The following is a 26,722-nucleotide window of genomic DNA, read 5'->3' as shown; positions in this document are numbered from 1 at the left end:
TTTTGAGTGGGGAGGGTCACAGTCAGGATGGTGTTAGTGAGGGGTGTCTGAGGGTGAGGAGGGTGAGGGAGAAGCTGAAGCTGAGGAGGGTCTCAGACCATGGGACCTCTTACATTGAGTGTTGGTCTGAGTATCTCCTGAGGTCGAGATGGGTCTGAGGTGAGGGAACACTCTAGGATATGGACTGAGGAAACTCATGGGGTAAGAGGACAGTCTGTTGTAGCAGCTCCAGGGATGGGCTGAGAAAACTCCTGAGATAGCGGGAGGGATCGAGGTGAGGTAGCTCCTGAGATCAAGGGACCATCTGACTTGAGAGATCTCCGTAGGGTGAGAGATGGCTGGGTCTAAGGGACTGACTTGAGGGAGCTTCTGAGGTAGTGGGGTAGTCGGAGTGAGGGGACTGCTGAGGGTGAGGGACAGTGTGTTGAGAGGGAGCTCCTGAGGGTGAGGGACGGTGTGTTGAGAGGGTGCTCCCGAGGGTGAGGGACGGTGTGTTGAGGGGGAGCTCCCGAGGGTGAAGGACGGTGTGTTGGGAGGGAGCTCCCGGGGGTGAAGGACGGTGTGTTGAGAGGGGGCTCCCGAGGGTGAGGGACGGTGTGTTGAGGGGGAGCTCCCGAGGGTGAGGGACGAGTCTGAGGTGGGCAGAGTCCCAATGGTCAGAGTCCACTGATGACGGGTCTGTTACAGGAAGGTGTCAGACTGAGAGCGATGGACTCTCCGTGTCAGAGGCAGAGGCAACGTCTGGTGAGGAGCCACAGGGGAACATTGAACAACAGATGGAAACCAGGCTGAGGTGAGAGATGGAGCTGAGACTGGGAGGGTGAACATTTCCTCTGGTCTGACTCCCCACTGAGATATCACTGCTGTCCCATCCCTGCCCTTATTATCCTGAATTAATCTCTTCAACACTGTCCACCATGACCCTCTGCTCTAGAATTACCTCCCGAGACCCCTCCACCACTGAGTGTATGTCCCTCATGATTGTCTACCCCTCTATAAGATGACCACTCATTCTCCTACACTCCAATGGGGACAAAGCAAAAAGTCCCAACCTGCTCACCCTCTGTCCATAACTCAGTCCCACGAGTCCTGGCAACATCCTGGTAAATCTCCTCTGCACTCCGTCCAGCTTCATGATATTGTTCCTGTCGCAGTGTGACTAAACCTGAGCATAGTATTCCAAATCTGGCCTCACCAACATCTTGTACAACGAATAATGTCAGAACATAGAAATAGGAGCAGGAGAAGACCCACAGACACGAGACAATCTGCAGATGCTGGAAATCCAAAGCAACACACACAAAATGCTGGAGGAACTCAGCAGGTCAGGCAGCATCTGTGGAAAAGAGTAAACAGTCGACGTTTCAGGCTGAGACCCTTCATCAGGACAGAAGGGAAAGAAGGGAAGTCCGATTAAGAAGGTGGGGGAGTGGAGGAGGAAGTACAAGGTGGTGGGTGATAGGTGAAACCGGGAGAGGGGGAGGAGGTGAAGTAAAGAACGGGGAAGTTTGATGGAAGAGATAAAGAGCTGGAGAAGGGGGATCTGATCGAGGGCAGAAGACCATGGGAGAAAGGGAAGGGTAGGAGCACCTGAGGCAGGTGATGGGAGGGTAAGGAGGTAAGTTGAAAGAGGGAAAAGGGAATGGGGAATAGTGAAGGGGATTGGGGCAATTACCAGAAGCTCAAGAAATTGATGTTCATGCCATCTAGTTAGATGCTCCCCAGACAGAATATAAAGTGTTGCTCCTCCAACCTGAGTGTGGCCTCATCACGACAGTAGAGGAGGCCATGGACTGACGTGTCGGAATGGGAATGGGAATGGGAAACAGAATTGAAATGGGTGGTCACTGGGAAATCCTGCTTTTTCTGGCAGATGGATCGTAGGTGCTCGGTGAAGCGGTCCCTCAATTTCACTGGGTCTCTCTGATATACAGGAGGCCACACCAGGAGCACCGGATACAGTAGATGCCCCAACAGACTCACAGGTAAAGTGTCAGCTCACCTGGAAGGACTGTTTGGGGCCCTGAATGGCGGTGAGGTAGGAGGTGTAGGGACAGTTGTCACTCCTGTTCCGCTTGCAAGGATGAGTACCAGGAGGAGATCAGTGGGGAGGGACGAGTGGACAGGGAGTTGTATTGGGAGTGATCCCTGTGGGAAGTGGGGGGAGTACAGGGGCAGGAATGATTTTCTTGGTGGTGGGGTCATGTTGGAGCTGGCGGATGTTATGTAGAATTATGGGCTGTACGTGAAAGTAGGTGGGGTGGTAGTTGAGGAAAAGAACTCTATTCCTGGTGTGACGACGGGAGGATGGGGTGAGGGCAGATGTGTGTGAAATGGAAGAGATGCGGGTGAGGGCAGCGTTAATGGAGGAGGAAGGGAATCGCTTTTCTTTGAAGGAGCAAGACATCTCAGTCATTCTGGAATGAAGGGTGATGGGGATTTTACAAGTGACGGGGTGGGACGAGGTATGGTCCAGGTAGCTGTGAGAGTCAGTGGGTTTGTAAAAGATATCAGTAGATAGACTGTCTCCAGAGATGGAAATAGAGATTGAGAAAGGGGAGGTATAGACGAGGTAAATTTGAGGGCAGGGTGGAAGTTGGAAGCAAAGTTGATGAAGTTGACGAGCTCAGCACGGGTGCAGGAATCAGCACCAATGCAGTCTTTGATTAGCATAGGAAGAGTTGGGGAGCAATACCAGTGTACGCTTTGAACAGGAATTTTAAATGTAGCCGACAAAAAGGGAGGCACAGCTGGGACCTATGTGAGTGCCCATGGCCACACTTTTGGTTTGAAAGTGGTGGGAGGAACCGAAGGAGAAATTATTGAGGATGAGGACCAGTTCCACCAATCGGAGGAGAGTCGTGGTAGATGGGAACTGGTTGACTGTTGTTCTGAAGAAAGTGGAGAGATTTAATGCCCACCCGATGGGGGATGGAAGTGTATTGGGTCTGGACATCCATAGTGAAAATGTAATGATCAGGACCAGGGGGCTTAAAGACATTGAAAAGATCAAGAGCACATGAAGTGTGACGGATGTAGGTAGGAAGGGACTGACCAAGGGGAATAAAACAGTGGAGGTATGCAGATGTAAGTTCAGTGGGGTAGGAGCAGGCTGAAACACTGGGTCTACCTGGACAGTCAGGTTTGTGGATCTTGAGTGGGAGGTGGAAACAGGAGGTGCAGGTTAAGGGAACTATGAAGTTGGTGGCAGTGGATGGGAGATCCCAGAGTCGAGGTCAGTGACGGTGTGGGAGACAATAGTCTGGTGCTCCTTAGTGGGGTCCTGTTCAAGGATTAAGTAGGAGGAGTTGTCTGAGAGTTGGTTCGTGGACTCAGCAGGGTAGTGGTCAGTCCACCAGACTACTACAGCACCCCACCCTTACCTGGAGGATTGATAGTGAGGTTAGGATTAGTGCGGAGAGAGTGGAGAGCAGCGTGTACAGAGGGGTGAGGTTGGAATTGGAGTGAGGAGGGTTAAAGTTGAGACAGTTGGTGTTTCGCAGGCAATTGGCTATAAAAAGAAGAGCAGGCAGAAGACCAGAGCACGGTGTCCAGGAAGAGGAGGGTTGGAGATGGGAGACTGGGTAATCGGTGCGGTCTGCAGAGTCCTTGCCAAAGACGTAAGCATGGATACAGAGGCAATGGAAGAAGAGTTCAATGTCACGGTGAGTGCAGTGGGGCAAAAGTGAGGCCTTAATGAGGACAGAATGTTCTGCCTCAGAGAGGGCAAGGTCAGAGGGAATTGTGAAGACCCGGCACGGATGAGAGTTGGGATCAGAATGGGGAAGAGGGTTGGTAGTGTCTGAGGAGAGAGGAGGGTTGGAGTGTCCAGGGAAGGTGGGGTTGGAGGACGATGGAGGCTCTGTGGACCCAAGAGCTATCGGTGGGGCCTGAGAGACCCGGGACTGCAGAGTGGTGGTGGGGGAAGGGGAGACTGGGGTTCCAGTGGCAGCGTGTAAAGTCTCGGCCTGGAGGCGACATTGTCAATGTCCAGGCTGGAGTCGGAGTTAGATGTTCTGCAGTTAGCAGTTTGAAGGTGTCCATGGTCATTGGAACCAGCACTGACGGCAGTGGAAACCGGGTTCTGAATCCGCTCGGGATCATTGGAACTGGAGTTGGTGATATTAGTGTCACTGGTACGGAGATGTCCAAAGCCTTTGGGACTGGGGATGGATTCAGAGAGATTCGTAATCTGGGGGCATCCGATGGTATCGAGGTCCAACCGGGCGGCAGCAGGGACTGTGGTCTCGGGGTGTCCAGGGCCACCGGTGTTAGAGACGGTGGGTCTGTGTTCTGCAGCTTGCAGGGATAAGTGCCAGGAGGAGACCAGTGGGGAGGGACGAGTGGTCACCAGGTATCTCCTCATGGTGGAAAGGGTGGAGCGTAGAATACGTAGGGAGAAGCAGCAAGAGAAGCAGTCAATTGAACGTGGGGCTGGGGAATGGCTTTATATGCTCCTGGTATGTTAGTATAAACCAGGTCCAGTGTATTTTCACCTCTGGTACCAAAACCAACATGGTGGTGGAATTTAGGCAGATGACAGGTCAAAATTGCAATCACTGGGATAGGGTGAAGTTTGTCTTTAAACTAAATAATAGGTTCAACATTTCAACAGTTTGGAAAGTGAGGATGAAGTAAAAGGGATGGAGAGCGCAGGAGAGGTTACAAAAGTCTCCAGAAAGGGATATAAATTTAACTTCTGGTAACATGGGGGTAAAATTGAAAAGGGTGATGAATACAGCACTGAAAGTGTTATCTGTTAATGCTCAGGTATGACATTGTGGGCATCACTGAGTCGTGGTTGGGAGTTTAACATGCATAGTGTATTGAATGGATAGGAGGGTAAGCAGAAGGTTGGGGTGGGAATTGAATTCTGAGAAGGAGTTGGCATAGGATTGAAAATACGTCGAATCCTTGTGAGTAAAATTCAGAATCTGCAAGGCTAAAAAATCCCTGATGAGAGTTGTATCACTCTGACACAGTGTTGTCAAGAAAACAACCTCTCCCTCAATGTCGTTAAAAATAAAGGAGCTGGTTGTGGACTACAGGGGGAATGGAGACAGGCTCGCCCCTATTGACATCAATGGATCTGGGGTTCAGAGGGTGAACAGCCTTAAGTTCCTCAGCATTAATATCACCGAGGATCTCTCGTGGCCTGTACATACCGGCTGTGTGTTAAAAAAAGCACAATAGTGCCTCTTTCACCTCAGACAGTTGCAGAAGTTTGGTCTGGACCCCCAAATCTTGAGAACTTTCTACAGGGGCACAATTGAGAGCATCCTGACTGGCTGCATCACTGCCTGGTATGGAAACTCTACTGTACAGCCCAGTGCATCTGTAGATGCGAACTTCCAACTATTCAGGACATTTACAAAGACAGGTGTTTTAAAATGGCCCGAAGGATCATCGGGGACCCAAGTCACCCCAAGCATAATCTTTTCCAGCTGCTACCATCCAGGAAACGGTACCACAGCATAAAAGCCAGGACCAACAGGCTCCGGGACAGCTTCTTCCACCAGGCCATCAGACTGATTAATTGACACTGATGCAACTGTATTTCTATGTTATATTGACTGTCCTGGTGTACATAATGTTTATTACAAATTGCACATTTAGATAGAGACGTAACATAAGTATAGCATCTGAGCCCCCAATTTACCCCCATTCGCCTACGGTGAACCCTACCAATAGTGCAATACTTAAGTGTAAATACGGTGTAATGCCCCCCCCCGCCAAAAACATGCTCACAACACAAATATCAGACAATACTCCAAAGGCGAGTAAGTAATTACAACTTTATAATTATTTCTTAGTGATGGGTTAGTAGAAACAGATAACCTAAAAATGCCAAATCAGTAAGTTTATCAGTTTGTGCACATAATATTTTAATACGTTGGAGCTCACGCCTCCGGTTCCATCCACAACGACCTTCCGAGCCTTCGGCCACCGTCCGAACCACCGACATCCAGTATCCGCTGCCCTGGAACCGCTGTCCGCTCCTCACACGTCATCCTCCTCGCTCGCCTCCCGTAAAAAGACTATGAACTCCTGCTCAGCTCACTAATACAAGATAGCATAACAATTCTCCATTGGCTAGTTCCCCCCTTAGCTACAGTTATAACCCAAACATTCCAGATACAGAAACCCATTACAGCATTAAGTAACATTACAGGGAAGCCATTTCATTATAACAATACAAAGAAACCATTTTGTTGGCCTGAACAGTTAAAACCACAGTTACTGGTTCTGAGAGCCCCACATAAGACTTTTACTCCTGTATATGAAGGTTGTAAGTTGTAAGTTCAATTCCAATTCAATGTACACAGGCCTCAGAACAGTAACTAGGATGCAGACTACAAATTGCAACAGGAGATGGGAAGGGCATGTAAAAAGGACAATGTAATGATAACCATGGGGATTTCAATTTGCAGGTAGATTGGGAAAATCATGTTGCTGCTGGATCCCAAAAGAAGGAATTTGTAGAATGCCTACGAGATGGCTTTTTAAAGCAGCTCGTGGTTGAGCCCACTGGGGAAAAGATGTCTGGATTTGGTGTTGTGTAATGATGCAGAGATCATGATATGATAGAATTCACCCTGCAGTTTGAGAGGGAGAAGCTAAAATCAGATGTATCAGTGGGGTAAAGGGAACTACAGAGGCATGAGAGAGGAGCTGGCCAAAGTTGATTGGAAGCGGACATTAGCAGGGATGATGGCAGAGCAGCAATGGCTGGAGTTTCTGGGAGTAATTTGGAAATGCAGGATAGATAAATACCAAAGATAAAGAAATATTGCAAAGGGAAGATGAGGCAACTGTGGCTGTAAAGTGAAGTCAATGACAGCATAAATTCGAAAGCAAGGGCATACAGTAAATCAATAATTAGTGGGAAGCTGGAGGGTTTTAGAAACTAAATGAAGGCAATAAAAAAGCAAAAACGAGAAAAGATTAAATGTGAAGGTTAATTAGCCAGTAATTTAAAAGAAGAAAACAAAGGTTTTTCAGGTATGCAAAAAGTAAAATAGAGACAAGTGGAAAATGACACTGGAGAGGACATAATGCAGTATTAAGAAAGGCGGACAAACTTAATAAGTATTTTGTATTTTTCTTCACTGTGAAAGACACGATCAGTCTGCCAGAAATTCGAGTGTCGGGGGCAGAAGTCAGTGTAGTTGCTATTACGAAGGAGAAGGTGCTTGGGTTGGTGTAAGGTCTGAAAGTCGATAAGTCACCTGGACCAGATAGACAACACCCCAGGGTTCTGAAAGAGGTGGCTGAAATGATTGTGGAGGCATTAGTAGTGATCTTTCAACAATCACTAGATTCTGGGATGGTTTGGGAGGAATGGGAAATTGTAAATGTCACTCCACTCTTTAAGAAGGGTGGGAGGGAAACAACAGGAAGTCATTGGCAACAAAAAACACACAGGTTGCGAACAATGGACTGTTTATTTCACACACGCAGGTGTCATGTATTGAAAGCCACAGATGCAAATTCACCCACTAACAGAACTGAGAGCAGCTCCTGGAATAGGGTGCTGAGCTGATATGGAGAGTGAGACAGAAAGGTGGGGGGAGTGGGTCGGTGGTGAGAGAGGGTCAGAGAGATGCCCATGTAGTTTGTGGGGTTGAATATTCAGTTTCTCTGCAAAACATTTCAAATTATTCACTCTGCTTTTGTGGCCATTACAGTTCCAATAGGAACATCCCTCTGGTTAATTCTGCCCGGTTTTGTTCTCCTGTTTGCCACTGGATGTGAACAGACTGAGAACAGAGAGGTTTTCACATCAGAGACACAGGTCACATTTGGTGAAAGGTCACAGGTCAGAAACAATGTATTGAGGTGTTAGAGGGGAGGGGGATTGGGAGATTGAGAATGTGAAAGACAGCAGAGGTGAGAGAGGACGGAGAGATAGTTACAGTCATAGAACACAGAGACAGGCTCTTTGGCCCACTGGGTACGTGCTGACCATCAAACACCGTTGACACTGATCCGACCCTAATCACACGTTATTGTCTCCACATTCCCAGGGACTGTGGCCATTTTATCTACTGATCAGTGTGTGGAATGAAAACAGGACACCCTGCTCAAGAGTTACCTCCTGAGGCCCCTCCATCTCATTATGCAAGAAGACAACACACCAGGAGCAGAAGATGTCACCAGCCCCTCAAGCCCGGGCCACCACTCATGGGTTGATATGTCCCAGTGCCACACCAGTATACAAGAACAGAGAAGCCTATTAAAAGTGGTGGATACAGCCCAGTGCCCAGGAAAAGCTCTCCCCACCATTGAGCACATCGACAAGGAGCGTTGACACAAGAAAGCAGCATCCATCATCAGTGACCCCCATCATCCAGACCGTGCTCTCTTCTCACTGCTTCCATTGGGCAGGAGGTACAGGAGCCTTGGTCTCACATCACCAGGTCTAGAACAGTTATTACAGTTCCATTGAGGATAACTTCACTCACCTCAATACTAACCTGATTCCACAACCTATGGAGTCACTTTCAAGGAGTCTACATCTCATGTTCTCAGTATTATTTATTTATCTATTTTTCTTTTTACAGTGCCTTGAAAAAGTATTCAGGCCCTGACACATTGTTCACAAAAATGAGTATTGCAGCCAAGGATTTTGACCAATTTAATTGGGAATTTTTATTTGTAAATCACATGCTCCTTGTTTTTGCAGTGGAGCCAGGAAAAGAAACAGGGGAAATTGTAAAGCGTGAAAAACTAAGAATTCAAAAACTGAAATATCAGCAGTTCCAGAGTATTCATCCCCCCGCCCCTTTGTTCTGTACAGAAGAGGCCAGGCTGACTCGAGGGATTTGGAGTGAGGTCGAGGCAGTTTTGGGGCATGCAGAGTGGAGAAAAGTTGGATCAGCAGGCCCAGCATAAATACATCCCAGAGAAGAAGTGTTCTAACTGGAGGCTGAGGCTGACAAGGGAAGTCGAAGATAGCATAAAAGCAAAAGAGAGGGCATGGATCGCAAAATCAGTGTGAGGCTGAAAGATTGGGAAGCCGATGAAAACCAACAGAAGGCAACTTCAAAAGCAATCAGGAGAGAAATGTGAAATATGAAGGTAAGCTATCCAATAAAAGTGGATACAAAAGTTTTTTCAGATATATAAAGAGTAAAAGAGACGGGAGAGTGGATATTGGACCAGTGGAAAACCGCTGGACAGGTTCTAATGGGGGACAAAAATAGTGGATGAATTTACAAGTATTTGTGTCAGTCTTCACTGTGGAAGACAGGATGCCAGAGATTCAAGAGTGTCAGTGTGCAGAAGTGAGTGCAGGTGCCTCTAATGCCATTCATAAATTTGCCGATTCCACAACTATTGTTGGCAGCAGTTCAGGTGGTGATGAGGAGGTGCACAGGAGTGGGATAGATCAGCTGGTTGTGTGGAGTCAAAACAACAACCTTGCACTTAATGTCAGTAAGACGAGGGAATTGACTGTGGACTTCAACAAAGGGAAGTCAAGGGAACACACACCAGTCTTCAATGAGGGATCAGCAGTGGAAAGGGTGAGCAGTTTCAAGAACCTGGGTGTCAACATCTCTGAAGATCTCTCCTGGGCCCAACATTAATGGAATTACAAAGAAGGCACAACACTGGCTGTATTTAAGAGTTTGAGGAGACTTAATTTTTCTCCAAAGATGCTCACAAATTCCTGCAGAGGTCCCGCAGAGAGCATTCTAACTGGTTCATCACTGTCTGGAATGGAGGGGATACTGTACAGGATCAGAAAAAGCTACAGAACGTTGCATACTCAGACAGTAATTCATAGGCCAGTTAGTCTGACTTCAGTGGTTGGTAAGATGTTGGAGTCCATTACTAACCATGAGGTTCTGGGGAAAGAAGGCACATGAAAAAATAGGCCATAGTCTGCATGGTTTCCTTAGGGGAAATGTTGCATGAGAAAGCTCTGAAATTCTTTGAGAAAATAACAGGCAGGAGAGAGAAAAGAGAGTCAGTGGATGTTGTTGACTTGGATTTTCAGTTTTGATTGCCAATTATAAACCCATTTTTCCAGCTGGTCTCGATCTTGCTGCAAGCTTTCATAGCTTTCCGTATTCTCCATTACAGCCCAAATCTTGGTGTCATTGGCAAATTTGTCGACATAGGTGACAAACAAGTGCAGTCCCAGATCTGAGCCCTGTGACACACATCACTAGACACAGTCCTCCAGTCAGAGAGACAGCCATTTACAAGTACAGACCCAGCTCTGATCCCTGTGACACACACCACGAGTCAGAGGCCTCCAGTCAGAGAGGCAGCCATTTACAAGTACAGACCCAGCTCTGATCCCTGTGACACACACCACTATTCACAGGCCTCCAGTCAGAGAGGCAGCCATTTACACGTACAGACCCAGCTCTGATCCCTGCGGCACACACCACTAGTCACAGGCCTCCAGTCAGAGAGGCAGCCATTTACAAGTACAGACCCAGCTCTGATCCCTGTGACACACACCACTAGTCACAGGCCTCCAGTCAGAGAGGCAGACATTTACAAGTACAGACCCAGCTCTGATCCCTGTGGCACACACCACTAGTCACAGGCCTCCAGTCAGAGAGGCAGCCATTTACAAGTACAGACCCAGCTCTGATCCCTGTGGCACACACCACTAGTCACAGGCCTCCAGTCAGAGAGGCAGCCATTTACAAGTACAGACCGAGCTCTGATCCCTGTGGCACACACCACTAGTCACAGGCCTCCAGTCAGAGAAGCAGCCATTTACAAGTGCAGACCCAGCTCTGATCCCTGCAGCACACACCATTAGTCACAGGCCTCCACTCAGAGAGGCAGCCACTTACAAGTACAGACCGAGCTCTAATCCCTGTGGCACACACCACTAGTCACAGGCCTCCAGTCAGAGAAGCAGCCATTTACAAGTACAGACCCAGCTCTGATCCCTGTGGCACACACCAGTAGTCACAGGCCTCGTCAGAGAGGCAGGTATTTACAAGTACAGACCCAGCTCTGATCCCTGCGGCACACACCACTAGTCACAGGCCTCCAGTCAGAGAGGCAGCCATTTACAAGTACAGACCCAGCTCTGATCCCTGTGGCACACACCACTAGTCACAGGCCTCCCGTCAGAGAGGCAGCCATTTACAAGTACAGACAAAGCTCTGATCCCTGCGGCACACACCCCTAGTCACAGGCTTCCACTCAGAGAGGCAGACATTTACAAGTACAGACCCAGCTCTGATCCCTGCGGCACACACCATTAGTCATAGACCTCCAGTCAGAGAGGCAGCCATTTACAAGTACAGACCCAGCTCTGATCCCTGCGGCACACACCACTAGTCACAGGCCTCCAGTCAGAGAGGCAGCCATTTACACGTACAGACCCAGCTCTGATCCCTGTGGCACACACCACTAGTCACGGGCCTCCAGTCAGAGAGGCAGCCATTTACAAGTACAGACCCAGCTCTGATCCCTGCGGCACACACCACTAGTCACAGGCCTCCAGTCAGAGAGGCAGCCATTTACACGTACAGGCCCAGCTCTGATCCCTGTGGCACACACCACCAGTCACAGGCCACCACTCAGAGAGGCAGCCATTTACAAGTACAGACCCAGCTCTGATCCCTGCGGCACACACCACTAGTCACAGGCCTCCAGTCAGAGAGGCAGACATTTACAAGTACAGACCCAGCTCTGATCCCTGTGGCACACACCACTAGTCACAGGCCTCCAGTCAGAGAGGCAGCCATTTACAAGTACAGACCCAGCTCTGATCCCTGTGGCACACACCACTAGTCACAGGCCTCCAGTCAGAGAGGCAGACATTTACAAGTACAGACCCAGCTCTGATCCCTGTGGCACACACCACCAGTCACAGGCCACCACTCAGAGAGGCAGCCATTTACAAGTACAGACCCAGCTCTGATCCCTGCGGCACACACCACCAGTCACAGGCCACCACTCAGAGAGGCAGCCATCTACAAGTACAGACCCAGCTCTGATCCCTGCGGCACACACCACTAGTCACGGGCCTCCAGTCAGAGAGGCAGCCAATTACAAGTACTGACCCAGCTCTGATCCCTGTGGCACACACCACTAGTCACAGGCCTCCATTCAGAGAGGCAGCCACTTACAAATACAGACCCAGCTCTGATCCCTGCGGCACACACAACTAGTCACAGGCCTCCCGTCAGAGAGGCAGCCATTTACAAGTACAGACCCAGCTCTGATCCCTGTGGCACACACCACTAGTCACAGGCCTCAAGACAGAGAGGCAGCCAGTTACAAGTACAGACCGAGCTCTGATCCCTGTGGCACACACCACTTGTCACAGGCCTCCAGTCAGAGAGGCAGCCATTTACAAGTACAGACCCAGCTCTGATCCCTGTGGCACACACCACTAGTCACAGGCCTCCAGTCAGAGAGGCAGCCATTTACAAGTACAGACCCAGCTCTGATCCCTGCAGCACACACCATTAGTCACAGGCCTCCACTCAGAGAGGCAGCCATTTACAAGTACAGACCCAGCTCTGATCCCTGTGACACACACCACTAGTCACAGGCCTCCAGTCAGAGAGGCAGACATTTACAAGTACAGACCCAGCTCTGATCGCTGCGGCACACACCATTAGTCACAGGCCTCCACTCAGAGAGGCAGCCATTTACAAGTACAGACCCAGCTCTGATCCCTGCGGCACACACCACTAGTCACAGGCCTCCACTCAGAGAGGCAGCCATTTACAAGTACAGACCCAGCTCTGATCCCTGCGGCACACACCACTAGTCACAGGCCTCCAGTCAGAGAAGCAGCCATTTACAAGTACAGACCCAGCTCTGATCCCTGCGGCACACACCACTAGTCACAGGCCTCCAGTCAGAGAAGCAGCCATTTACAAGTACAGACGCAGCTCTGATCCCTGCAGCACACACCACTAGTCACAGGCCTCCAGTCAGAGAGGCAGCCATTTACAAGTACAGACCCAGCTCTGATCCCTGCGGCACACACCACTAGTCACAGGCGTTCAGTCAGAGAGGCCTGTGACTCGTGGTGTCCACAGGGATCAGTGCTGGGCCCGTTGTTTGTCATCTATAACAACGATCTTCATGATAATGTGGTAAACTGGATCAGCAATGTTGCTGCTGACCAGGATTGTGTGTGTAATGGACAGCGAGGAAGCTATCAATGCTTGCAGTGGGATCTGGACCAGCTGAGAAAAGGGGCTGAGAAAGGGCAGATAGAATTATTGCAGATGGGGATGAGATGTAGAAGTTGGGAGGACAAACCAGGATAAGACTCACATAGTGAATGTTAGGGCTCTGAGGTGTACGGTAGAACCACGGGACCTGGAAATACAGATCCACATGTGCTTGAAAGCAGCGTCACAGGTAGATAGGTTGTAAAGAGAGCTTCATAAATCAGGGCGTTGTGTACAGGATTGGGATGTTATGTTGCAGTTGTAAAAGATGTTAGTGAAGGTGATTTCAAAGTAATGTGTGCAGTTCTGGTCACCTACCGGTAGGAAAGCTATCAATAAACTTGAAAGAATGCAGAGAACATTTACAAGGATGTTGCTGGGACTTGAGGATCTGAGTTACAGGGAGAGTTTGATTCCATTAGGAATTTCTTCACTGGTGTTTTTAGTGGGAACGATGAAATATTTTAGAGGAATCTGAGTGGAACTTCACTCAGAGGGTGGTGTGAGTGGATCTTCACTCAGAGGGTGGTGTGTGTGGAACGAGCTGCCAACGGAAGTGTTAGATGCAAATTCAATTGTAACATTTAGGAAAAGTTTGGATAGGTGGATGAGATGAGAGAGGTCTGGAGGGCTACGGTCTGGGTGCAGAAAGATGGGAACGAGGCGGAGGAGCAGGCTGGCATGGACTAGATGGGCCGAAGTTCCTGTTTCTATGCTCCATGACTCTATGACCAACACCCTCCCATACAATAAATATCAATGTGCCATTGGCTCTCCGTACTACTGCTGCCCCTTCCTGCAGTCTGAGCTAAACACCCCACGGTTGACCAGTGTGACTACACACTTGCATCTGTGTAGAAACATCTTTGCATCTTTCATTAAATTCTCTCTAAATTCCTTCTCCATTACCGACCCTGTACACAATCCACTCCCCGTTACTGACCCATTGCCAACCTGACAGGGGGTTTGTCCTGTGTCCACTCCCCCTCTAATGTCTGCTGTCCATTACAGACGATCTACACCTTCCACTCCACAATACTGACCCATTATAAACCTGGCAACAGTAATCCTGTGACTATTTCCTCTCTGGCACCTGTGTCCATTCCTGTTCCTCGGCTCAATACTGACCCATCACTGTGGTTGTTAGAGGAAGCTCACTGACTGGGAACAATAGGCTCTTCACTGCAGAGGCTCAGGCTAGATGATGTTTGTTTGCTTTGCATACTTTTTCAAAACATACATCAACTGTTCCACCACCCCGCGCTGGCTTCATTGCTTCGAGAAGCCGGTGCGGAAAGTAGTCGTTGAACTGCCGCTGTGTCTTACACCACTCACAGCAGAGAGTGAGGAGGTTGTAGGTGGTCCCATCTCCCTCCAGTTCACCCAGCAACACCTCATTGGGAGTCACACGTGAGTAGACATCACCCAAACTGATTGAATCTGGAAATTTGTCTTGTGTTCTGTGTTTGTGTGTGGGTGTTGCAGAGAGAGAGAGAGAGAGGGGGAGAGAGAGAGTGTAAATAAATGAAGGTAGATGGAGCTCCTCTGTCTCATCCACCTGTGAGGTTTCAGGAAGGGATTTCTCACCTCTGTCTGGGGTCTCAGTCACGGAGATCTCACTGTATGTGTGATCCAGAGAGGGAGAGCTCACCTCCTTCCATGGGGACTCTGGAGTATCTCACCTCTGAGTTCTCACTGAGGGAGGTTTCATCTCTATCTTTGGGTTGTCAGTGAGGGAGATAAAGAGATCCCACTTCTGTCTGTGGGGTCTCCATGAGGGAGATCTCACCTCTGTCCATGTGGTTTCAGTGAGGGAGTGATGAATCTATCCCACTGTAGGTGGATATCCCTTTCCATCCTCAGTTCCCATCCCCATTTACACCTTGTCCTCCGCCCCAGTGTGTCATTTCTCACTGAGTTAATTCCAGTCTTTCATTTCCAGAATGTCACCGGCTGAACTGAGGGTTGTGCTGCTGATCCTGGGTTTTCTGGGTGAGTAATGTCTTGTCGGGACAAACTGCGTGCTGTGTACAGTAAGAGGAAGTAGATGTTATTTATTGTTTCTGTAGACGAGCAGAGACAGCCTGTATTTAATGGGGGAAAAGTACTGAAGGGACCTCGGGAACATTATGAATCCAATTTGACACCGGGACACACGGCATTGGAGCTGGTGATCAGAAACATCCAGATACCCGGTTTGGTAAAACAACAGCAGGGAGTGGAGGGAGATGGGGAGGCAGAGAGGTTTCAGCAGAGAATCTCAGGCTTGAAGACTGAGGAGAAGGCACGGCTGGAAATGCAGTGATTACACTCCGAGAGGCTGGGACTGGAGGGAGTGTCCAGAGACTGGAGGAGATTACACTGGGAGGAAGTGGTGAGGCTATGTTGGGATGTGAAAGCAAAGTTGGGTTGTATGTTACTGAACCAGATTAGTGATCACAGGGATGGTGGGTGAAGGGGTTGGGGGCAATTTCAAGCACAGCCTGCAGAGTGTGTGGAGAGCAGGGTGCAGGAGTGGGAGGTGGCTGATGGTGAGAATGAGAGATGGACTGGGTCAGGGGCGGAGCTGGGTGACGTTCCAGAGGCGAGCGTCACAGTGGGGCAGAGGTGCCTTTTAAATGTCATTATCATACCGAAGCGGGCCAGGCAGCATCGATGCAAAAGAGTAAATACTCGATGTTTCGGGCCAAGTTCCTTCATCGGGACCGGAAAGCAAGAGGAGAAGTCCATCTTTTTTCCCCCCAGCCCTTTCTTTCCAGTCGTGATGAAGAGTCTCAGCCTGAAATGTTGACTGTTTATTCTTTTCCATCTGTGCTGACTGACCTGCTGAGTTCATCCAGAATTTTGTATGTGTTGCTCTTGAAACCAGTGTCACTGTGTGTCCTCAGTGACCACTTTATTATGTGCGGAGTATAATTGGCTAATTAGATATTTGTATTAATGGACAAGTGTGCAGGTGTACCTGGTAAAGTGGCCACTGAGTGTATCCCCAATGACGTGACCCCCACAGTCGTCTGTGGTAATGAATTTCACTGGTATATGTTATGTAATTTGTTGTTTTGTGGCAGTACACTACAATACAAGATAAAAAACTATATATTACAATAAGAAATATACTTAAATAAAAAAGAAAGTTGAGCACAGAGAGAGCAAAAAAGTTTTTACAGTGGTGTAAATGGGTTCATTGTCCATTCAGAGATCTGATGGTGGAGAGGAAGAAACTGTTCCTGAAGCGTTGAGTGTGTGTTTTCAGGCTCCTGTACCTCCTCCCTGACAGTAGCAAGGAGAAAAAGGCATGTCCTGAGTGATGGGGGTCTTTAATGATGGATGCTGCTGTTTCGAGGTGTTACTTGTGAAGATGTCCTCGATGCTGGGGAGGCTTGTGTCCATGATGGAGCTGGTTGAGTTTACAGTATTCTGCACCTTTTTCTGATTCTGTGCTGTGGCCCTCCATACCAGACGGTGATACAACCAGTTAGAATACTCTCCACTGTACATCTGTAGAGATTTGCGAGTGTACTTGGAGTCAGACCAAGTCCTTCAAACTCCTGATGAAATGTAGCCACTGTTGGGCCTTCTTTACAATTGGCTCAATATGTTGGTCTGAGGATCGATCTTCAGAGATGTTGACACCCAATAGCTTGAAACTTCTTCTGTGGGACTCGGCAGTATTTACAAGCAAGGATAAGTTTTTTTTTAGCCGGGCTGCTTCTTTGACATTCTTCCATAAATACTTCTTTTGTGGAAGGCTTTAAAGATTGTGGAGCCATGAACTTCATCTCCAGTGTCAGCCACTGACTCCTGCAGCTCACTCAGAGTGACTGTTGTTGTCACAGTAGCCTCTCTTACAAGTGCCAATCTTCTCCGGTGACTAAGTTTAGAGAGATCGCCTGACCTGGGCACTGTGGCTGTGGTTTTGTATTTTTCCACTGATTCACGATGGACTACACTGAGTTCTAAGGAATGTTCAGTGCCTTTGAGATGGTCTTGTACCCTTCCCCAGATTTGTGCTTCGATATTATCACTTGTCTTGAATGCTCTTTAATACTCATTTTGGTTTGGTGTGTTGAAAATCTACCATACTGTTGGCCCTTACCGGGGCAGGGGTATTTGTTCAAATGACACTCCAATTTTCTCCATCAGCAAATGGAGTGAGTTGAGGATGAATACTTTTTCAGCCTCACCATTTTGGTTTTTAATTTTCAGCTAATTGTTGACTGAATTTGGAATTTTCTTTTGATTCGACATGTTGCACACTGTTTTATAGATTAGCTCAAAATATCCTACTTCAATATATTTTAAATTTAGGAACAGAGTAGGTAATAGATGAAAATAGTTGTGGGGACTGAATACTTTTTTAAAGCACTGTATATAACACCAAGAGGAGAGGGAGACGGGAGTAGACCCGGGGTGGAGGGTAGTAGGGAGAGACCGTGGAGGGGGAGTTAGAAAGTGACCAAAGGAGATGGGGGTAGGCATGCTCCGAAGGGAGACAGTGGTAGTGAGAGACCGAGGGAGGTAATGAGACACAGAGGGGAGAGGAAAGTAGGGAGAGAATGAGGAAAAAGGAAGGTCGGGAGAGTCCGAGGCAGAGGGTGGTAGGGAGAGACGAGGGGAGACGGATATAGACAGAGAACAAGGGGACATGGAGTTTGGCAGAGTGAGGGGCAAATGACTTGGGGAGAGCCTGAGGGCAGAGTGAGTTGGAAACAGCAAGGTAAGGAGAGACCGAGGAGGGAATGAGGTAGGGAGTGGAGGAGGGGTGAATGAAGTGAGGAGAAACCTAGTAGAGAGGGAGTTACGGTGAGACCAAGGGATGAGCGAGATGGGAAGAGATCGAATTAAACTTATTTTTGGAGAAGGAAATCGGAGGATCAGAAAGAGAGTGTGGCGGCAGCCATTTTGATTTTTTCTTCCTCTCATCGGAGTTAAGAGAGACGGGACTGTGGGGCGTGTGACGTCGGGCAGTGAAGCGGGGAAGATTTAAAAAGGGCAGAAATCCTGAATCGGGTTTCATTTGGAGAAGAAAGTCGGAGGATCAGAACGGGAGTGCGGCAGGAACCATTTTGATTTTTTTCTTCTTCTCATCGGGGTTAAGAGAGGAGGGACTGTGAGCCGTGTGACGTCGGGCAGTGAAGCGGGGAAGATTTAAAAAGGTCACAGCCTTATACAGCGGGCAACGGAGTGAGCTGGGAACAGAGTGAAGGCTTAACAGCTTTGGCTCAATGGGCTGAAGTGGAAAAGGGTGAGGCAAGGTCGGTTCAGGTTTCAGTTTTTCCTGTTATTTGAGGAAAGGGGAAGTATGAGTTTGAGGGCAGCTTGTTGTTCTCGGTGTCGGATGTGGGAGGTCCTGGAGTCTCCCAGCCTCCTGGACGTCCACATCTGCACCAGGTGCGCCGAGCTGCAGCTCCTAAGGGACCGTGTTAGGGAACTGGAGCTGCAGCTCGATAATCTCCATCTGGTCAGGGAGAGTGAGAAGTTGATAGAGAGGAGTTACAGGCAGGTGGTCACACCGGGGCCACAGGAGGCAGACAGGTGGGTCATGGTTAGGAGAGGGAAGAGGAAGAGTCAGGTACAAGAGAGTACCTCTGTGGCTGTACCCCTTGACAATAAGTACTCCTGTTTGAGTACTGTTGGGGGGGGGACAGCCTACCTGGGGGAAGCAACAGTGGCCGTGCCTCTGGCACAGAGTCTGGCCCTGTGGCTCAGAAGGGTAGGGAAAGGAAGACAAAGGCTGTAGTAATAGGGGACTCAATAGTTAGGGGGTCAGATAGGCGATTCTGTGGATATAATCAGGAGACCCGGATGGTAGTTTGCCTCCCTGGTGGCAGGATGTTTCTGATCACGTCCAAGATATCCTGAAGTGGGAGGGTGAGGAGCCAGAGGTCGCAGTACATATCGGTGCCAATGACAGAGGTAGGAAAAGGGAAGAGATCCTGAAAGGAGAATATAGGGAGTTAGGAAGGCAGTTGAGAAGAAGGACTGTAAAGGTAGTAATCTCTGGATTACTGCCTGCGCCACGTGACAGTGAGAGTAGGAATGGAATGAGGTGGAGGATAAATGCATGTCTGAGGGATTGGAGCAGAGGGCAGAGATTCAAGTTTCTGGATCATTGGAACCTCTTTTGGGGCAGGTGTGACAAAAAGGACAGTTTACACTTGAATCCTAGGAGGAACCAATATATTCTGGTGGGGAGATTTGCTAAGGCTACTGGGGAGATTTTAAACTAGAATGGTTGGGGAGTGGGAATCAATTTAAAGAGACTAGGGGAGAGGAGATCAGTTCACAAATAGAGAAAGCTTGTAGACAGTGTGAAGGAGGATAGGCAGGTGATAGTGAAGGGGAGCACTCTGACCGAAGATGTAGAGGAGAAGGAAGAAAAAGATAATAATGTTGTTTGCACCGTTCGGGATAAACAGAGAGTAAGAGGTGGAGAGTTTCTTAAATGCATCTCTTTTAATACTAGGAGCATTGTAAGAAAGGTGGATGAGCTTAGAGCATGGATTGATAACTGGAAATATGATGTTGACGCTATTTGTGAAACATGGTTGCAGGAGGGGTGTGATTGGCAACTACAAACAGTAAATATTCCTGGATTTCATTGCTTCAGGTGTGATAGAATTGGAGGGGCAAAAGGGGGAGGTGTTGCAATGCTTGATCGAGAAAATATTACAGCGGTGCTCTGGCAGGATAGATTGGAGGGCTTATCTAGGGAGATTATTTGGATGGAATTGAGGAATAGGAAAGGTGCAGTAACACTTATAGAGGTGAATTCCAGACCAGCTAATGGGGAACGAGAATTGGAGGAGCAAATTTGTAAGGAGATGGCAGATATTTGTTGTAAGCACAAGGTTGTCATTGTGGGAGATTTTAATTTTCCACACATAGACTGGGAAGCCCATTCTGTCAAAGGGCTGGATGGTTTGGAGTTTGTAAAATGTGTGCAGGATAGTTTTTTGCAGCAATACATAGAGGTACCAGCTAGAGAAGGGGCAGTGTTTCATCTCCTGTTAGGGAATGAGAAAGGTCAGGTGACTGAGGTATGTGGTGGGGAGCACTTCGGGTCCAGTGATCTGAGGGGAGAGGGAATTAGTGAGAGTGAGGGGAGAGTGTGAGGTAGTCAGAGTCTGAGAGGAAAGGGATGTAGGGAGAGACCAGGGGTGAGGGAGGTGCCAAGAGACCGGGCAGAGAGGCAGTTGGTGAGAGTCCAAAGGGGAGAGGGAAGTGGTGATGCACCAAGGGGAGATGGAGAGGTAGGGACGGCCAAGGGGAGAGGGTGAGGCAGGGACTGTCCGAGGGGAGAGGGTGAGGCAGGGACGGTCCAAGGGGAGAGGGTGAGGCAGGGACTGTCCGAGGGGAGAGGGTGAGGCAGGGACGGTCCGAGGGGAGAGGGTGAGGCAGGGACTGTCCGAGGGGAGAGGGTGAGGCAGGGACAGTCCGAGGGGAGAGGGTGAGGCAGGGACGGTCCAAGGGGAGAGGGTGAGGCAGGGGAGGACTGAGGGGAGGGGGGAGAGGCTGGGGAGGACCGAGAGGAGGGGAGAGATGTGGGGAAGGACCGACGGGAGAGGGAGGTAAAGGAGACTGAGCGGAGAGGGACAGGAAGGATGAAGGGAGAGGAAGGGAGATAGACACCAGACTGAGAGAGCATGAGGGAGAGACCAAGGGGAGAGATTGCGAGGAAGAAAGAGACGGAGTAGTTGGACATAAGAAGAGTATGAGGTAAGAGGGAGGGAGACCCTGGGTGGAGACGGAATAAGGGAGAGTTCAAGGGGAGTATGAGGTAAGGAGGGACCGAGGACAGATGGGAGTGTCCGAAGGGTGAGACCTTGGGGAGAGGGAGGGAGGGAGGCACCAAGGGGAGAGAGCGTGAGGGAACACCAGGGGTATACTGAGTTAGGGTGAGATCGAGGGGTGAAGGAGGTAGGCTGAGAGCTGAGGGAGGTAGGGAGAAGCCAAGTGGAGACCCTGAGGGTAGTGTGAATAAGGGAAAGACAGAGAGGAGTTGGAGGTAGAGAGAGACCAAACGGAGAGGGATGTATGCAGAGATTGAGTGGAGGGGGAGGTTGTGGGGGACTGAGGAAGGAGAGGGTAGGGAGAGACTGAGGGAAAGCGTAGCTGAGGGAGACCAAAGGAGGGAGGCAGGTGGAGAGCGACCAATTGTAGAGGAAGTCAGGAGGAGACCGAGTGGAGGGGGTAGTGTGGAGATTCCAAATAGAGAGGGAGGCAGAGACCGAGGAGTGAGGAAGGTAGGGAGTGACTGAAGGGAGAGATAGAAGGAAGTAGGAGCTTGGTGGATATGAAGGGTAGAGAGAGACTGAGGTGGGAGAGGGGTAGGTGGAGAGACTGAGACGAGAGGGAGTTACTGTGTAACCGAGAGTTAACTATGGTAGGAAGACATGGAGGGGAGGGGGAGACTGAGGGTGGAGGGTAGTAGGGAGTGTGAGTGGAAAGGGAGGAAGGGAGTGACTCGGGAGAGGAAGGTAGGGTAAGACCAAAAAGGGGAGGGTTAACAAGAGACAAGGGGAGAGGAAGGTAGGGAATGACCAGAGTGGATGGTGGTAGGGAGAAATCAAAGGGAGGCAGAGTGAGGACGTATAGAGGTGGGGAGAGGGAGGTACAGCGAGTTCAATGGGAGAGGGTGGTAGGGAGAAGCTGAGGCACGAATAAGGTAGGGAGAGACTGAGGGGAGAACATGAGGAGAGACCAAGGATAGGAGGTGGTGGGGTGAGACCGAGGGTAGAGGGCGGGGGAAACCATGGGGAGAGGGAGGTGGGGAAGGACTGAGGGGAGATGTGGTTATTGAGAGAACGAGGGAAGAGGGATGTACACAGAGACCAAGGGGATGGGGAGGTTGGGAAAGTCTGAGGGGAGAAGCAGGTCGCGAGAGACTGAGGGGAGAGGAAGGTTGGAGGAAGCCAAGGGGTGAAGAAATGAGGGAGGCGAGGGTGAGGTGGTGGTGTCTGAGGGGAGGTGGAGGTAGAGAGAGGGAGACCAAGGGGGGAGGGTGGCAGAGTGATCTCGGCTAGATGGAGTTAAGGAGGGAAGAGAGGGTGTAGGGAGAGACCGAGGGGTGAGGAAGAGTTCGAGGTGTGAGGGAGGTGGGGAGAGGGAGTCTGTGAAAGTCAGAGGGGAGATGGAGGTAGAAAGAGAGACTGTGGAGGGAGGGAGATGGAGAATTGAATTGACTTTATTTCTTACAACCTTCACATGCATGAGTAAAAATCTTTACGTTACGTCTCTGTCTGAAGGGGCAAAGTGCAATATATAGTAATTTGTAATAAATAGTATGTACACCAGGACAGTCAATATAACATAGACATACAGTTGTATCAGTGTGAATTAATCAGTCTGATGGCCTGGTGGAAGAAGCTGTCCCGGAGCCTGTTGGTCCTGGCTTTTATGCTGTGGTACCTTTTCCCGGATGGTAGTAGCTGGAACAGTTTGTAGTTGGGGTGACTCGGGTCCCCAATGATCCTTTTTACACACCTGTCGCTGTAAATGTCCTGAATAGTGGGGAGTTCACATCTACAGATGTGCTGGGCTGTCCACACCACTCTCTGCAGAGTCCTGTGATTGAGGGAAGTACAGTTCCCATACCAGGCAGTGATGCAGCCAGTCAGGATGCTCTCAATTGTGCCCCTGTAGAAAGTTCTTAGGATTTGTGGGTCCAGACCAAACTCCTTCAACTATCTGGGGTGAAAGAGGTGCTTACCTACTGCCCATGTCAGTTACAAACACACAGGATTCTGCAGATGTTGAAAATCTACAGAAAATGCTGAGAAACTCAGCAGGTCAGGCAGCATCCATGGTGAGGAATGAACAGCGGACGTTTTGTGCTGAGACCCTTCATCAGAACTGGAAAGGACGGGGGAAGGAACTGAAATAAGAAGGTGGGGGGAAGAGAAGCAACACAGGCTGTGAGGTGATAGGTGGAGCCAGGCGAGGGGGAATGTAAGTGAGTGGGAGGGTGAAGTGAGAAGCTGGGAGGTGATAGGTGGAGCCAGGCGAGGGGGAAGGTAAGTGAGTGGGAGGGTGAAGTGAGAAGCTGGGAGGTGATAGGTGGAGCCAGGCGAGGGGGAAGGTAAGTGAGTGGGAGGGTGAAGTGAGAAGCTGGGAGGTGATAGGTGGAGCCAGGTGAGGGGGAAGGTAAGTGAGTGGGAGGGTGAAGTGAGAAGCTGGGAGGTGATCGGTGGAAAAGGTAAAGGGCTGAAGAGACCCGAAACGTTGACTCTTTATTTCTCTCCATCAATGCTGCCTGGCCTGCTGAGCTCCCCAGTATCTTGTGTGTCCGATACACATCCCAGTGAAGAATGTTTTGTCAGGGGTTTATCCCACTCCCTAATTCATGGGTTTAATTCGACTCTCTGGTCTGTGTGTCCATTCCTGTCCCGACACACAGAGCCCTTTTCCTGGCCTGAGCTGTTGCCGATGCTGTGTCCGTTGAGGAAGTTTGGGAAATGAGAACAATGGACTCTTCATTCTAGGCGGCCGGGATACATGTCAGCTCCCTTACTTTGCATGTTCTCCCATATCATATCTTCAGCCGTGTCACTACCCAGCCCTGTGTTCTTTCACACCAGCAGCCGGTGTGGAAGGTAGTCAGGGTCAAGGCTGACACCACTGACGGACGGACCCCAGAACTGAGGAGGATGCAGGTAGGTCCATCTCCCTCCGTCTCTCACACAGACTGTAAACCGTGGTCAGGCACAGGTATCTGTGATCTGTGCCGTTAACAGACATGTGTGTGTGCATGTGTGAGATGACCCCGAGTGAGGGTCGGTGTGTGAGACTGACGGGGTGCCGTTCCCCATTGAGGGTCAGAGTGTGTGTGACTGACGGGGTGCCGTTGCCCATTGAGGGTCAGAGTGTGTGTGACTGACGGGGTGCAGTTCCCCATTGAGGGTCAGAGTGTGTGTGACTGACGGGGTGCCGTTGCCCATTGAAGGTCAGAGTGTGTGTGACTGACGGGGTGCCGTTCCCCATTGAGGGTCAGAGTGTGTGTGACTGACGGGGTGTCGTTCTCCATTGAGGGTCAGAGTGTGTGTGACTGATGGGGTGCTGTTCCCCATTGAGGGTCAGAGTGCGTGTGACTGACAGGGTGCCGTTCCCCAATGAGGGTCAGAGTGTGAGTGACTGACCGGGTGTCGTTCTCCATTGAGGGTCAGAGTGTGTGTGACTGACAGGGTGCCGTTCCCCATTGAGGGTCAGAGTGTGTGTGACTGACGGGGTGCCATTCCCCATTGAGGGTCAGAGTGTGTGTGACTGACGGGGTGCCGTTCCCCATTGAGGGTCAGAGTGTGAGTGACTGACGGGGTGCCGTTCCCCATTGAGGGTCAGAGTGTGAGTGACTGACGGGGTGTCGTTCTCCATTGAGGGTCAGAGTGTGTGTGACTGACAGGGTGCCGTTCCCCATTGAGGGTCAGAGTGTGTGTGACTGACGGGGTGTCGTTCTCCATTGAGGGTCAGAGTGTGTGTGACTGACGGGGTGCCGTTCCCCATTGAGGGTCAGAGTGTGAGTGACTGACGGGGTGCCGTTCTCCATTGAGGGTCAGAGTGTGTGACTGGTGGGGTGCCGTTCCCCATTGAGGGTCAGAGTGTGTGTGACTGATGTGGTTCCGTTCCCCATTGAGGGTCAGAGTGTGTGTGACTGACGGGGTGCCGTTCCCCATTGAGGGTCAGTGTGTGTGTGACTGACGGGGTGCCGTTCCCCATTGAGGGTCAGAGTGTGTGTGACTGACTGGGTGCCATTCCACATTGAGGGTCAGAGTGTGTGTGACTGACGGGGTGCTGTTCCCCATTGAGGGTCAGAGTGTGTGTGGCTGACGGGGTGCCATTCCCCATTGAGGGTCAGAGTGTGTGTGACTGACGGGGTGCCGTTCCCCATTGAGGGTCAGAGTGTGTGTGACTGACGGGGTGCCGTTCTCCATTGAGGGTCAGAGTGTGTGTGACTGACAGGGTGCCGTTCCCCAATGAGGGTCAGAGTGCGTGTGACTGACGGGGTGCCGTTCTCCATTGAGGGTCAGAGTGTGTGACTGGTGGGGTGCCGTTCCCCATTGAGCTACAGAGTGAGTGTGTGTGTGTGTGTCTGTGTGTGTGTGTGTGTGTGTGTGTGTGTGTGTGTGTGTGTGTGAGAGAGAGATTGATTTCACCCTCTCTATGTGGTGGGAGGGAGAGGGGAAAAGGGCAAGTGAGAGGGAGAGGTATCAGCCCTCTCAGTGTGACAGAGAGATGGAGATTTCACCCTCTCCATTTGGTGGGAGGAAGAAGGGGTGACTGAGGGAGAGGTATCTCACCCCTCTCTGTGTGAGAGAGATGGGCAGACAGACTCAGATGGTCTCTCTGAGATCCAGAGAGAGAGAGAGATCTCACCTCTGTCACGTCCCGTTGAGAACGTGGTGTTCCACACCCACTGTCGATAGATCCTCAGTTATTGTCCCAGTTTGCGCTCTGGTCTGTACCCCACTGCCTCATTTCTCTCTGATTTAAATTACGTTCAGCAGCAGGTGTGTTATCACTGACATATCCTGTGAGATTTGTTTTACGGATGGGTGCAGTGCATTGAATAAAATTTACATTAGATTATAATAAATATAGAAATATATTGATCTGAAAATTAAATTATGTTTTCCCCTCTTTAGCCAGCAGGGTGAGGGTCCCATCACTGGTTCTGGCTTCTCTGGGTGAGAAATTTCCATCAGCAAGGGGAAATCGTGTGGAAGTTGTGGCAAGGCAAAGGTTAATTAATGTCCAGGCAAGGGTAAATTGTAGATGGAGTGCAGACAGCCCTGGCAGCAAAGGCCCTTAAAGAGCATCACTCCCATTTTGTTTTACAAAATTATAGAAGTTTGTTCACTCACAAAACACAAACATCTGTGATTTACGAGGTTGCTAACAATTTCAAGTTAAATATGGTTTCTACAATCTACAAAGCATATAATTCCCTGGAGGACCCACCATTCCCGGAAATCCCCCCTGTACCCATAGTGACTGCATTCTTCTGCTTTACAGAAACTTTGGTATAAACATAACCCCAGAAGAGGGACAGGCATTCAGCTCGGGCAGAGCCCTTGACTGCCTGGACCCACGAATGGCCATCTTGGCCAGGTCCAGGAACAAGCTCACCAGTAGATTCTCTGAGTGACCCAACCCCCTCCGTACTGGGTGACCATATATCAGGAGCACAGGGCTGAAGTACAACCAAAACGTGAGCAGCAGCCCCTTCAGATACTCAAACAGGGGCTGCAACCTCTCACACTTCATATAAACATTGTACACTTGACTCCTCTCGGCCTCACAAAGGACAGGTGGACCGGGTGTCTGTGAAACGGCTCAAAAATCTATTGCACGGCACAGGGGAAAAGTTCACTCAACTTCACTGGCCCCGTCATTGAAATGTTCCCACAACCTATGGACTCACTTTCAAGGACTCTTCATCTCATGATCTTGATATTTATTGTTATTTATTTATTTATTTATCAGTATTATTTCTTCTTTTTGTATTTGCACAGTTTGTTGTCTTCTGCACTCTGGTTGAATGGCCTAACTGGTCG

The 26,722-nt window shown here is 49.8% G+C and overlaps 1 protein-coding gene across 1 annotated transcript in view; it reads left to right on the top strand.

Annotated features, from left to right (window-relative positions):
* Window positions 1–26,722, top strand: part of LOC132384392 (uncharacterized) — a 214,422-nt gene that overhangs the window by 368 nt on the left and 187,332 nt on the right. The window contains exons 2-3 of the mRNA XM_059955498.1: window positions 688–793; window positions 15,115–15,164. Of these exons, the coding sequence (XP_059811481.1) occupies window positions 777–793; window positions 15,115–15,164 (67 nt within the window). The 5' untranslated portion in view covers window positions 688–776. The remainder of the gene's footprint in view (window positions 1–687; window positions 794–15,114; window positions 15,165–26,722) is intronic.

This window comes from Hypanus sabinus, chromosome 32, assembly GCF_030144855.1.
Source record: "Hypanus sabinus isolate sHypSab1 chromosome 32, sHypSab1.hap1, whole genome shotgun sequence".
NCBI lineage: Eukaryota > Metazoa > Chordata > Chondrichthyes > Myliobatiformes > Dasyatidae > Hypanus > Hypanus sabinus.
Note: the sequence above shows the minus strand (reverse complement) of the source record. Positions and strands in the feature narration are given on the sequence as shown.